This window comes from the organism of the source record quoted next, unplaced genomic scaffold (genome assembly GCF_019419815.1).
Source record: "Pyrus x bretschneideri cultivar Hongxiangsu unplaced genomic scaffold, Pyrus_bretschneideri_v1 Contig42, whole genome shotgun sequence".
Lineage (NCBI taxonomy): Eukaryota > Viridiplantae > Streptophyta > Magnoliopsida > Rosales > Rosaceae > Pyrus > Pyrus x bretschneideri.
In genome coordinates this window covers 3,524,614-3,538,910 of record NW_025999746.1, presented here as the reverse complement: position 1 = coordinate 3,538,910, position 14,297 = coordinate 3,524,614, and the positions used below count along the sequence as shown (strand labels likewise).

The 14,297-nt window shown below is 37.4% G+C and overlaps 1 protein-coding gene and 1 pseudogene across 4 annotated transcripts; both read right to left on the bottom strand.

The window, feature by feature from the left end:
* Positions 1–311: 311 nt before the first annotated feature.
* Positions 312–1,869, bottom strand: LOC103941880 (annotated as a pseudogene).
* A 2,469-nt stretch (positions 1,870–4,338) lies between these two features.
* LOC103962662 (probable methyltransferase PMT18) lies at positions 4,339–8,225 on the bottom strand. Of its 4 annotated transcripts, none has more exons than XM_048566626.1 (7): positions 7,633–8,224; positions 6,519–7,221; positions 6,208–6,418; positions 5,611–5,908; positions 5,043–5,507; positions 4,721–4,961; positions 4,339–4,591 (listed from the first exon to the last, which is right to left on the bottom strand). In XM_048566626.1, the coding sequence occupies exons 2-6, from the start codon at positions 7,209–7,211 to the stop codon at positions 4,736–4,738; spliced, it is 1,893 nt and encodes a 630-aa protein (XP_048422583.1). In that variant the 5' UTR covers positions 7,212–7,221; positions 7,633–8,224; the 3' UTR covers positions 4,339–4,591; positions 4,721–4,735. The 4 variants fall into 4 exon arrangements, with proteins under 4 accessions (XP_048422583.1, XP_048422584.1, XP_048422585.1 ...); XM_048566627.1 differs by having other exon boundaries at positions 4,339–4,961; positions 7,633–7,861; positions 7,936–8,224; XM_048566628.1 differs by having other exon boundaries at positions 4,339–4,961; positions 7,936–8,225.
* Between the last annotated feature and the right edge of the window lie 6,072 nt (positions 8,226–14,297).

Sequence of the window (14,297 nt, the reverse complement as noted above, 5' to 3'; positions counted from 1 at the left end):
AAAAAAGAATACACTACTACATCTCTACTAGCTTTCCTTTTTTTCTTCACCAGTCCACTAAGTTTTCATTGCAAGAAGAATTTTCTCTGGGTTAAAAGGCTCTCGTGATCCATAATTTGGCTCTTCCACCTCATTCTGTTGGTAATTGCCTTTATTTTCACTAGGATCTCTACTGTATCCCTAAACACAACTGTTCCTTCCAGCCTCAGAATCCTATCCATCTCCAGCAAAATGAGTGTTCTGTCACACCAGCAATGTACGAGCTACATTAGGCCTCAAAGTTGCGAAATTTGAGTACTAAGTGCAAATTATCGCGGAATGAGTTTTTACCTGTCCTGATATATGCTGAAGACTCCACCAGCGTGGATGAGATCGTATGTTCTAGGATACGTTGAGAAAGCCTCACACCCGTCCTGGTATGTTCCAATAAAACCACGTTCGTAAATCATACCAAGAGTGTCCTGGTTTGAGTTAGCAAGGACGGTGTTCATAACCCACGCTGGATATTTTGACAATGCTGCAGCAAATCCACCGAGGGAAGCATTCATGTCCATCACATTCCGATATCTTCCTTTGGAAATTGGTACGATCCTCTTGTAATGTACCACCCTTTCTTTCCACAGTTGATTATCCTCACGGAGTTTCTCAGCTGTGATTCCTGGTATTGAACCACTGCTGATTCTAGGAGGGACAGCAAACGCACATTCAGGCCACTTCTCTAACGCCCCACCAGCAGCGTCATTAGGATCGCTTGTCTCCAGTAGAGGAGTAATGCAACTCTCCATATCTCTTTCCCTTTTAAGCACAAAACATGCCACATTAAGCAGAGTTAAGTACAGGAGAATTCGCATTCCAAATCAAATGAACAAAAACACGAACAAAGCACAGGGAGTAGTACCAAGCCATATCTGGATTGTCAGATTTGCATATATGTGGTGTTTTATACACGTTCCTGCTTTTAACGCATTCAACGTGATTGATAGGGTTTTGCCAGATTGCAAGATCATTCTTCTCGATCACCTTCTTCCAGCACAGGCGCTTTGCAACAGACTCAATAGAATCTTGCTCTTGCTTCAACTCCTCTTGAGTTCTCTCCCATCCCCTCCAGTGTTTTTTCCAGTTAATAGGCGGCCCGGAGAGAATCCAATAACCACCAGGCCTTAGAACTCTGTCCACTTCAATGAGATACATACCATCTGCAAAAATAGTCCAAAATAAAATCTACATGCATTCAAAACCACATCATATGAAATTAGTGGTGAATTTTACTTCAATATTTTAAGCCTAAGCGTAGAAGATCCTCACTAATTATTATCTAATCCAATATTTAGATGAAGTTGTTAGGTGAAGAAGTTTGGTACATAAATACATACTTATATATACACACACATGCCTGTTTTGAAGTATGCAGCTCCAAAAACTTCAAATCAAGTAATGAGAGATAGTTTAATATGTTGAAGCAAACTAGAAAGAAAGTCAGAGACACTTTACCATAGTTCATCCAAGGGATCAAGGGTAGGGAAGCCTCTTCGAAGCCATGACACCAATCATAGCGGGAACTCCGCGCTCCAATGCAAACTGAACCTGCACTGCATGCGTATCTCTCGGTGCAAAAGACATTGTCATGATGTCCCTCTTCAATAGGTGCGCACCCCAAGTGGCTACCTAAATACCCAAACAGGAAAGTGCATCAGAATTTACGAGCAATATAGGAGTGTGAATCAATTATACATATATACACATCTACGCACATATATATGTGCTACTTACACCACAGCCGGTATTAATTGTGGTTCTGATGTTGCCCTTAGTGAGAGGAATGAGCGCGTTAATGTCATCTATGTACTCATCAGCTCCTCTCATAAACATGGTACCTCGATATGATTTGATCCCTTCAATCGAAACAATCAATCCCCTCCTCCAACTCCCGCGGTCCACCCAAAATGTTTATATAATTTTTACGGAGTTTATTGGTTTTTTGGTTTGGGGAACATGACCCAACTGGGGTTATTCTCACACCCAACTGGGGTGCCATTCCAGTACAATCACGTCCAGGCTAAGCTAAGCCCTCTCATTATGTGGGCCTCCACCACTATATGTGATTGTTTGGGTCCATCATCTACTAATAAAGCTTGAAGCCTTGAAACAGAACCTTGAATAAATGAATAAATATTACTTCAACCACAAGTCTTGTAAGTTACATATTTAAAGTCTTAATATCTACTTAGGCTAATGGCTCCTAAAGTCAAATCTCGGATATTATAAGTTAACACTATTAACCATTAACCACATGATTCGGACGTGAATTAAGAGTTTGTTGAGAATGAATTTTACATTTATAGGATAATGGACCGTACGTAAACTTATAAAGGGCGTTTTTTTGCCTTCTTTAGGTCATCTCTAATCAAATGAGGGCCAAATGGCTCCTTTTAGCCATATAGCCCTCCAAGAAATTAATATTTTAATGAACAGTGTCAGGCTATATTTCTCACCATCTCTAACCGAGGGGCCAAAATATAGCCCTGTGATAAAAAACCATCTTCAACCGAGGGGGCCAAAGGGTCATAGGCCAAACATAATTTATTATTTAAATTTAAAGACTACACCAACTAAAATTTGAAAACTATAACTTAAATTTAAAAACTACAACAACTTAAATTTAAAGTCTATAATCATCATCATCATCAGCATCATCATCTGCCATTGTAGGATTATGATCGGATGTAAACAACTCTTGCCGGGCCATAATTTCTCTCTTTTTCCTATCAAAATATGTCTTACTCATTGGAGTGTAATCCGAAGTGTTCCTTTACATGTTCCTATCATCCATCCCATCTTGAATTTGTTTTACCCGTTCTTTGTGCCTACGATTCCTTTTTTCCACAGCAAAGCAATTTTGGTCCGTCATTAATTGCAATGAGGACGCCATTTCCTATTGAAAGGCGTAATCATCCTTTGCCTTGCCATTTTCCTTCAATTTTTAGGCCTTGTTTCATCTCATAACCCTAGGTATGGAACCTTCACCCGAAGACGGATTTTATACCCTTGTTTCTTGAACGGTAGGAGATCCATGTTCATCCCCAACTGCATTTGAGGATGCATTTCCGAACATCGGTATAGGACCAACTCTTTCTTTAGGTGGATCTTCAAATAGCACCCATCCTTTACAAATTTCCCAACAACTATGATGATTAAAGGGTTTCAAGTTGTCTTCCATATACAATTCCTCCGCTTGGTGTATCTAGAAAATATAATTACAAAAATTAAATGAAAATAATTTATGAAATTAAATGTAATATAATTAAATATTTAAAATAACTTGTGAAAACACTTACTTCATCGTAATAATTGGATCCACTTTTATGTCTGCTTTCAGCCTTTAACACTGCTTGATGTCATTTATTCAAACTTGGATGAAGATTTTTTTTCCGTCTTGAAGTACAACTCTCGTGATTTCGGGAATTCAATGGAGTGGTGCCTTCGTAGAACTCATAGTACTTTTTGGACATACGAGTCCAAACACCTTCACTTGTTTGCGAACTCCCCCTCACACTATCTCTTGAGATTCATCTATAAGCCCTGCAAAGAGCTTCATCTTCTTTTCGAGTCTAAGTCTTGAATTTCAACGCATATCCAACCATTTGAAAATTATTGAAAAAACTGAAGGAAAGATTATTGGAAGAGATAAAAGAATAGAATATGAAGAATTGAAATAAAATGAAGATAGTATAGAATGATGAAAATTATGTGAGAAATGATGTAGGAATGACTTAGATGTTTATAGAAAAAAATAAGAATTTTTTAATATATATATTTTTTAATTTTGTTCGAAAAAAAAATTTCAAATCCAACGGCCACCTGGCATCATGCTGACGCCAGGTAGCCGTTGGATTCAAAAAGTGGGCCGACCCGAGGCAAGCTAGCTAGCTCCTTTGGGCCAATCGATGGGTCAGATTTGGTATTTTTGGCCCGGTGGGGCCTACGAGCCCTTTGGCCTAACCCTTGATTGGAGGCGGTTTTCAGTTCATTTCTGGCTATTTTTGGCCCTATTACCCTCTATCCGGCTCAGTTGGAGATGGCCTTTAGCTCTCATTGAATTGGATTGGATTAAAGATTTAGTGCAATCCATGTTTGTTTGCTTGTGGGACTAACTTTTTGTTTTTTTCTGTTTTTGTTCTTTTGAACCGATATTATCTACACTAAGAGCAAGGAAGCGTGCCTAACCTCACAATAGACCATCAATAAAGTACTTTTACGTGGAGAAAATTGGATCCCACATCTCTTTTTATAATAAAGTACTTTTACGTGGAGAAAGATAATTAAACTAAATGATAAAAGTAAAGAAGAAGATTATTCAAATTAATTTTAACATTATGAAGCTTCAACAGATGGATTCCCCAACTCCTAAGCCAGTAAGGCTAATTACTAACCACCAACACTTGTTGCTAAATATCTTCACAAGTAAAAACTGACTAGCTCTAAATTTAACGACACTTTTCCTCTCAATATTGAAAGAAATCTCAAGTTCAAATCCTCCACTGATTGATCAAAAGAAGAAACTATCCAATTTCCCACTTGGAAGCAGATTATACTGTTTTTACAAAATCCCAGAGTAAAACATTGATCATGCACCAAGAGAAGAGAGGTTAAGAACAAAAGTTAAAAAATAAATAAAAAGGAAGAAAAATTAGAATTGCAAGCAAAAGGGAAAGAAGAATACACTGCTACATCTCTACTAGCTTTCCTTCTTTTCTTCACCAGTCCAGTAAGTTTTCACTGCAAGAAGAATTTTCTCTGGGTTGAAAGGTCCGCTCTCGTGATCCATAATCTGGCTCTTCCACCTCATTCCGTCTGTAATTGCCTTTATCTTCACCAGGATCTCTACTGTATCCCTAAACACAACTGTTCCTTCCGGCCGCAGAATCCTATCCATCTCCAGCAAAATGAGTGTTATGTCACACCTGCAATGTACAAACCACATTAGGCCTCAAAGTCGCGAAATTCGAACACCAAGTGCAAATTATTACAGAATGAGTTTTTACCTGTCCTGATATATGCTGAAGATCCCACCAGCGTGGATGAGATCGTATGTTCTAGGGTACGTTGAGAAAGCCTCACACCAGTCCTGGTATGTTCCAATAAAACCCCGTTCGTAAATTACACCAAGGGTGTCCTGGTTTGAGTTGGCAGGGACGGTGTTCATAACCCACACTGGATATTTTGACAATGCTGCAGCAAATCCACCGAGGTAAGCATTCATGTCCATCACATTCCGATATCTTCCTTTGGAAATTGGTACAATCCTCTTGTAATGTACCACCCTTTCCTTCCACAGTTGATTATCCTCACGGAGTTTCTCAGCTGTGATTCCTGGTATTGAACCACTGCTGATTCTAGGAGGGACAGCAAATGCACGTTCAGGCCACTTCTCTAACGCCCCACCAGCAACGTCATTAGGATCGCTTGTCTCCGGTAGAGGAGTAATGCAACTCTCCATGTCTCTTTCCCTTTTAAGCACAAAACATGCCACATTAAGCAGAGTTAAGTACAGGAGAATTCGCATTCCAAATCAAATGAACAAAAACACGAATGAAGCACAGGGAGTAGTACCAAGCCATATCTGGATTGTCAGATTTGCATATATGTGGTGTTTTATACACGTTCCTGCTCTTAACGCATTCGACGTGATTGATAGGTTTTTGCCAGATTGCAAGATCATTCTTCTCGATCACCTTCTTCCAGCACAGGCGCTTTGCAACAGACTCAATAGAATCTTGCTCTTGCTTCAAATCCTCTTGAGTTCTCTCCCATCCCCTCCAGTGTGTTTTCCAGTTAATAGGTGGCCCGGAGAGAATCCAATAACCACCAGGCCTTAGAACTCTGTCCACTTCGATGAGATACATACCATCTGCAAAAATAGTCCAAAATAAAATCTACATGCATTCAAAACCACATCATATGAATTTAGTGGTGAATTTTACTTCAACATTTTAAGCCTAAGCGTAGTAGATCCTCACTAATTATTTTCTAATCCAATATTTAGATGAAGTTGTTAGGTGAAGAGGTTTGAATAGATACATACATACATATATATACACACATACATGCATATTTTGAAGTATGCAGCTCCAAAAACTTCAACTCAAAGTAATGTGAGATAGTCTAATATGTTGAAGCAAACTAGAAAGAGGGACAGAGACACTTTACCATAGTTCATCCAAGGGATCAAGCAGCGGGAACAGTGAGCCATATCGAAAGCCCTTGCAGGGTAGGGAAGCCTCTTCGAAGCCATGACACCAATCATAGCGGGAACACCACGCTCCAATGCAAACTGAACCTGCGCTGCATGCGAATCTCTCGGTGCAAAAGACATTGTCACGATGTCCCTCTTCAACAGGTAAGCACCCCAACTGGCTACCTAAATACGCAAAACAAGTGTACCAAAATTTACTAGCAATATAGGAGTGTGAATCAATTATACATATATACACATCTATGCACATATATGTGCTACTTACACCACAGCCGGTATCAATTGCAGTTCTGATGTTGCCCTTAGTTAAAGGAATGAGTGCGTTAATGTCATCTATGTATGCATCAGCGCCCCTCGGAAACATGGTACCTCCCCCGGGGAATCTAAACCTGTCACCCTCGACTTGAATCCAATTCTGGACAGCTTTCTCAATGCTGAGTTCTCTATGGGGAATGTTGTCATACCAAGCAAAATCACGACTCTGAGGCCACTTGAAAGGAGTCTTATACTTTGGCGGAGCAGGAATAAGGCAAAGAAGTTGTTCTTCTTTGGTAGGGCAGTGCCTCTCTCTGTATTTCAACATTTTCCTGTCAAATTTCCTCCCCCTTCTTGGATCCTGGCATGGAGTGTACTCGCTGTAGGACATGTCACACGGTGAGAACCTTTGAACGGCCTCGGTTTTGTTGACGTCCACTTGATGATGGCTTTCGAAGTCCAAGCGAAGCGGTGATGATGATACGGGTGAGGAGGTTTTGTTCCCGGATTGAGATGACGTTTCATCACAACCAACCCTTTGGTAGAGCTCAGATCGATTGACAGGGGCAGAAGTGGTTTGCCAAGCTCCTAACAAGTAACATGCTATGCAGAGCGCAAAAATCCCGAAGATCCAAGGGAGCCTCTTCTTCTTGGATTCTACGTGGTGGTGCTTTGGCGGTCCACCACTAAAATCCCTGGCCATTTTATTCTTTCTGCAAAAAGTTTCAATTCGAACGAAAACATCAAGAATTTCACGCCTTTTTCACAAATCACAAGTCCCAACTTAATAACCATTTATAACTCATCAAGAGATTCAATCTTTATTCATAAATTATAAACACCACATAAAAAAAAAATACATAAATCAGAACATTAAGATCACATGCTGTAACTATCAACCAAATAGGTAAGGACTCAATCTTTATTCATAAATCAGAAACCCCACACCGATAAAAACTTATATATCAACTTGGAAACACAAATTAAGCAAAAATTGAAAATTTTCGCAAAGCAAGAACAAGATCCAATTACTTGGAAGGCTAAGAGATCCCATTAAACAAAACATAAACATAAATATTATGGAAATGGAAGGACAAAGAAAAGAAATGCAATCAGAAACGTACCTATTTCCAGCAACAGAAGTTTGAAGCTGCAAATAAAACAAGGTACTCAGTACCCCACAGTTCTCTCAAAATCTTTAAAGAAACTCCACTGAAGTCTGAATCTTTCTTTTTTCCATTTTTTATTTATTCTTTGCTTGTTTCTTTTTCCCAAATTTTGTTAGTCAAAAAAACACAACAAGCCCATCAAATCCACGGGAAGCAGCCAAAGGTTTGTACTCAGAAGCAGTATCTGCAAATGGGTAACTTGTACTTCTCCACAGAAAGAAAAAGCTTCTAAAGTAGAAAGTGCTTTTTTTTTTTTACCAGATGTGATAACAATATCAGCCGGCTATCGCTGTGGACCTTTCTGACCTCCCCCAGTACAAATAATACCTCCAAAAGAACTTCACAACTGCAGAAACCAAAAGGGTAATTTCAAGTGGTATTTGTTTAATCAGAAAGATTAAAAATTGGAAAGAGGAGGCAGAAAAGGTTATATAGTAAGAGTATGAAACATGGAAGGAAAGAGGGCAACTTTAGAAGGGACCTCCACGAATACAGGAAGAGGGTAAGTGATGAATGGGGAGTGCAGGCAATAATCTTTGTTTGTTAATCATGTTTTGTTTATTTTTAATGAAATGGGGAAGTGAAATAACAAGGAATTGCAGTGAGTGCAGAGAGATTTAGAGAGAGAAAGGGAGGATAGAGAGAGAGAGAGAGAGAGAGAGAGAGAGATGGAGGAGTTGTGATTGGGTGTTTGGTTGTTTGACCTAAAAATAGAGAGGAGGAGTAGAGGAAACTGAGACTAGTGCGGCCTTCTCAGATGAGAGGGAGACTGACCAGCCTCAAATTGCTCCTCACCATCTCACTAAACCTGCATTTTTTTTCAAATAATTTGTTAAGAAAAACAAAAGTAAAATATTTATATTTTTTTTGCAAGTGGTCATTTACAGGTGGAAAAATATTAAGCCTTTACATAATAGTATAGGTCTAAAATGTATCGATACTTAATCTAACGTTTAATCTAAGAAAATTAATAGTTTGGACAAAAAAAAAAACTTTATATTTTCCATTTTTGTTTAATTTAATTACCAACTTTCTAAGTTACTATTTATAATAATCCAAACAACACTTAAAAACCAGTTTTCCGAAAGAAAAAAAACACCACCTAAAAACCACTGACAGACTGACATAGGTGTTGCTTGTTTAAATTAACTCTGTGGTCCTATGAAAGTACAAACATTTTTTTATGTTATTTTATGGTTTCATTTGGTACATAGTTTATGATTTTTTCACATCCTTCTGTGCAATATGAACACAGTTTAATTTAATCTGGGGTTACATCAAATTTCTAAACACTCCAACCATTTCACATCCCAAATTCCGATTTGCGTCCTGAAAGAGAGATTCATTTGGCATCCCAATATGGTATTACATTTTTCATTTTCTTTGACAAGAAAAAAAATCCAATCTCGAAGCATCTAAACAATTTTTGAATAAGTAAAAACTTATAACCCAAGTGATTAAAAATATATAGTTGCATCAGAAGAAGTTTAACTCCCGCATCTCCAATTGTCGTTTAATTCTAGCATCTCCAATTGTCGTTGTAGAGTAGCATTCATGAGAGTTGCAAGGGTTAGAAAAACTAAATTTGTAAACAAAAATTTCATAATTAAAGGATATGAAAGTTGATGATTGATTTATTACTTACGCGTTGATAAACGTCCTTATTTCTATTATTGATACACCATTTAGTTTACAAATTTAATCTCCCTAGAATTACCATTTCTCAATGGTTGGAGATTTGCACTCAAAATCGTCACACAATACAAAAAAACATGAACGTGCAAAAAACATAACACAATAAATAAGTAGGTGCAAATTGCGAAGAAATGATGGATTGATGACGCTGAGAGCATCTCCAAAGAAGATATCAAATATGGTATGTCGAAATTTTATTTGATGGTCGATGTGACAAATTGAATACAAGTGCTAAATTCTCTTCTTTTCCAATAAAGGTGTCAAATATTTATTTTATTATTTTATTGGGCCTAGAGTTACATTAACTATTAAAAATATAATCAATATTAGTTTTAGTTTTAAATGGGACTCATGCATTAAAAATTAAATTTAATATATTTAACTCCTTCTTTGTTTGCTGTCAAAAAAGGCAATTAGAAAACAAGGGAATTGGATCCTCTCCGAAGCAATGCCTCGGATCTTACTGACCGGACAATATGGGATGTTGGATTTTGATCCAACGACTACAATTATTATAATTTTTAGAGGGATCCCTGTTTGTAGCCGTTAGATCAAAATCCAATTGCCCATGTTGCCCAATCAGTAGGATCCGGAGGCATTGCCTCGGAGATGATCCAATTCTGAAAACAAGGAGTTAAATGACTCGCATGCCACATCATATATGGCATATACATTGAAGAACACTTAAATATCTTTTAATCCTATTTGACATATTTGATATCTCATTTAAAGATGGTCTGAGAGCGACAAACAGTGAGCCAAATTTGCAAAAAGAAATCACGTGACATTGAGGTGGGGCAAGTATTTATGTTTGTGCAGTGACCTCACTAAAAGAAAGCCAAACCGTGGCATTATACGTAAAACGATGTGAAAGAGTTCCGACAACACACATTTAAAAGGTTATATAGTAAGAGTATGAAACATGGAAGGAAAGAGGACAACTTTAGAAGGGACCTCCACGAATACAGGAAGAGGGTAAGTGATGAATTGGGAGTGCAGGCAATAATCTTTGTTTGTTAATCATGTTTTGTTTATTTTTAATGAAATGGGGAAAGTGAAATAACAAGGAATTGCAGTGAGTGCAGAGAGATTTAGAGAGAGAAAGGGAGGATAGAGAGAGAGAGAGAGAGAGAGAGAGAGATGGAGGAGTTGTGATTGGGTGTTTGGTTGTTTGACCTAAAAGTAGAGAGGAGGAGTAGAGGAAACTGAGACTAGTGCGGCCTTCTCAGATGAGAGGGAGACTGACCAGCCTCAAATTGCTCCTCACCATCTCACTAAACCTGCATTTTTTTTTCAAATAATTTGTTAAGAAAAACAAAAGTAAAATATTTATATTTTTTTTGCAAGGGGTCATTTACAGTAGAAAAATGTTGAGCCCTTACATGACAGTATAGATCTAAACTGTATAGGTACTTAATCTAACAAAATTAATCATCTGACAAAAAAAAAAATTATATTTTCCATTTTTGTTTAATTTAATTACCAACTTTCTAAGTTACTATTTATAATAATCCAAACAACACTTAAAAACCAGTTTTCCAAAAAAAGACACCACCTAAAGACCACTGACAGACTGACATTGGTGTTGCTTGTTTAAATTAACTCTGTGATCCTATGAAAATACAAACATTTTTTTATGTTATTTTATGATTTCATTTGTTACATGGTTTATGATTTTTTCACATCCTTCTGTGCAACATGAACACAGTTTAATTTAATCTGGGGTTACATCAAATTTCTAAACACTCCAACCATTTCACATCCCAAATTCCGATTTGCGTCCTGAAAGAGAGATTCATTTGGCATCCCAATATGGTATTATATTTTTCATTTTCTTTGACAAGAAAAAAAATCCAATCTCGAAGCACCTAAACAATTTTTGAATAAGTAAAAACTTATAACCCAAAGTGATTAAAAATATATATTTGCATCAGAAGAAGTTTAACTCGCGCATCTCCAATTGTTGTTGTAGAGTAGCAGTCATGAGAGTTGCAAGGGTAGATAATGTTAGAAAAACAAAAATTGTAAACAAAAATTTGATAATTAAAGGATATGAAAGTTGATGATTGATTTATTATTTACGCGTTGATAAACATCCTTATTTCTATTAGTAATACATCATTTAGTTTGCAAATTTAGTCTCCCTAGCATTACCTTTTCTCAATGGTTGGAGATTTGCACTCAAAATCGTCACATAATACAAAAAAACATGGACGTGCAAAAAACATAACACAATAAATAAGTAGGTGCAAATTGCAAAGAAATGATGGATTAATGACGCTGAGAGCATCTCCAAAAAAGATATCAAATATGGTATGTCGAAATTTTATTTGATGGCCGATGTGACAAATTGAATACAAGTGCTAAATTCTCTTCTTTTCCAATAGAGGTGTCAAATATTTATTTTATTATTTTATTGGGCCTAGAGTTACATTAACTATTAAAAAAATAATCAAAATTAGTTTTAGTTTTTATTCTATTGGTTGTAAATGGGACTCATGCATTAAAAATTAAATTTAATATATTTAACTCCTTCTTTGTTTGCTGTCAAAAAAGGCAGTTAGAAAACAAGGAAATTGGATCCGCTCTGAGGCAATGCCTCAGATCCTACTGACCGAACAATATGGGTTGTTGGATTTTGATCCAACGACTACAATAATTATAACTTTTAGAGGGATCCCTGTTTGTAGCCGCTAGATCAAAATCCAATGGTCCATGTTGCTCAGTCCAGTAGGATCTGGAGGCATTGCCTCGGAGATGATCCAATTCTGAAAACAAGGAGTCAAATGACTCGCATACCACATCATATATGACATATCCATTGAAGAACACTTAAATATCTTTTAATCCTATTTGACATATTTGATATCTCATTTAAAGATGGTCTGAAAGTGACAAACAGTGAGCCAAATTTGCAAAAAGAAATCACGTGACACTAAGGTGGGGCAAGTATTTATGTTTGTGCAATGACCTCACTAAAAGGAAGCCAAATCGTGACATTATTCGTAAAACGATGTGAAAGAGTTCCGACAACACACATTTAAATGTATTTATCATTGGTGTTGTCGAACACTTTCGACAACATTCATCAAACATTGTGGTACATATTGAGGAAACATTAGCAAAATACGTTAAAAAATGTCATGTACAATATTTACAACGGCTTTCGAACGCTGTAGATGTATATTTTTTTAGAAGTTGTTGACTCTAAAAATTACAAAATCTACGTGGCGTGCAAGTCGAATAATTAATAAGCTAACTACGTCTTTCGGTTGAATGCGGGGCGTGCCAATTCGTCGGCCGAGGAGTAAAATTCGTTGATGTCGCATTGAGCGCGTTGTTGACTTCTTTATCTTGCGACTGCGACCGCGACCGAGGAAGGAACACTTTCGGTCTTTGGGTTCTAGAGCCTGAAGACAAGGCTACTGGTTCTACGAAGTTCACAAATCGTCGGCGCCCGATTTGGTCACCGTGATTATATTTGTAAGAATATAAGCACGTCAAATCGACACCAGACTATACGGACACAAATATTCAAAGGTAATGTATGTCTTGATGGTGAACGTGGTTCGACCGTTTGAATGCCGAACTCTAAAACTCACTTGTGAATATCCAATCATAAAATCACTCGGCGTCCGGTATGTCGAATGTCGTAACTCGTAACACCTTACTTCGCCGAGAGGGTTGATAAGATGACCCCTACCAATATGGATTTGAAAACCCTTCTCGACTGAGACTTGGATAGGTAATCAGTCGGTCTCAACGCAGTGTTGTTTATCCAAACTGAAGGTGCTCCTTGGTCGGCTGATTCTACGGCAACAGTGTTGTTTATCCAAACTGAAGGTGTTCGCCGGTTGCCTCCATAGTGTTGTGTATCCAAACTGAAGGTGTGTCGGCAGAAAAAAAAAAAAAAATCTCAAGGTGTTTGAGAGGTTTTGTGCAAAGCAATTATATGTTGAATTGAAGGTCCTTAATTGTTGCATGATTTCTTGTATTTTTAGCACAAACTCCTTGAAATCGAATTAAACCCTATCTGGATTGGGAGTCCTTGCCCCGTTCCAGCTTTGCTTCAAACAACTCTACTCCCATTAGGACTTTGAACTCACCCCCCTTCGGGGCTTCATTCATTGCTGGTCGAGAGTCGTAGTTGCACCAGGACTTCCTCGACCCTCTTTGTTTATCTGGACTACTCCTTCTTGCGATAGAACTCGATCATCCCTGCTAAATGCCCCGGAATCATCAGACAGCCCATAGCATTTTGACACAACTTTGAACCCAGCACAAACCTACAATCGATCTAGCAATATTATTTTGAACCCGAACAGAAGTATATCTGACCTTTGTCATTTTGGGTTAAGCTTGTAATATTAATTTGAGAGGTGGAGAGCACTACGTAGTACATAATTACCACATATATTCAATTTGAGGTCCACTTTTTCACTATCCCATGAATTCGATTGCATTAATATTATCGAAAAAGTAGGAATAAAAATATATGCATGCAAGGCGGTGAGCCTACTTACATATAGGAGAAAAATTAACGTAGGGTAGAAGTTCGTAAGTGAGGATGTTGTGATTTAGGATAACTCTTAAATTATATGAGATCAGTATGAAGTCAAATGAAACTTAAATATAAGGGGTTTTGATGATATTAATTTTTTTTCTTTGAAAAAGAGAATAACTTGTGGCGAATTAAGATTATTCACTCTTTTTGAGTCGGAGGAGGCTAGTTAGGAATTTCACTCTACATGAAGCCACAATCAAACAGATTCATAACTTACAAAATATCAAACTTAAAACCTCTTACTCTTTTCATTAAACTACTTGTCGTGGTTGAGTCGCGATTATATTTGAACATTTAGAGAGAGAAGAGGCATACATTTCATTTGTATGATTATAGAGCTGAGAAGCAGTCAAAGTGGAAA

Bases quoted from the DNA above. Each gene is read 5' to 3' on its own strand.
- LOC103962662 (XM_048566628.1), bottom strand. From the start codon at position 7,211: ATGGCCAGGGATTTTAGTGGTGGACCGCCAAAGCACCACCACGTAGAA. The intron at 6,419-6,518 runs GTAAGTAGCACA...TTGCGTATTTAG, and splicing joins CAATTGATACCGGCTGTGGT to GTAGCCAGTTGGGGTGCTTA. The intron at 5,508-5,610 runs GTACTACTCCCT...TGTGCTTAAAAG, and splicing joins GACAATCCAGATATGGCTTG to GGAAAGAGACATGGAGAGTT.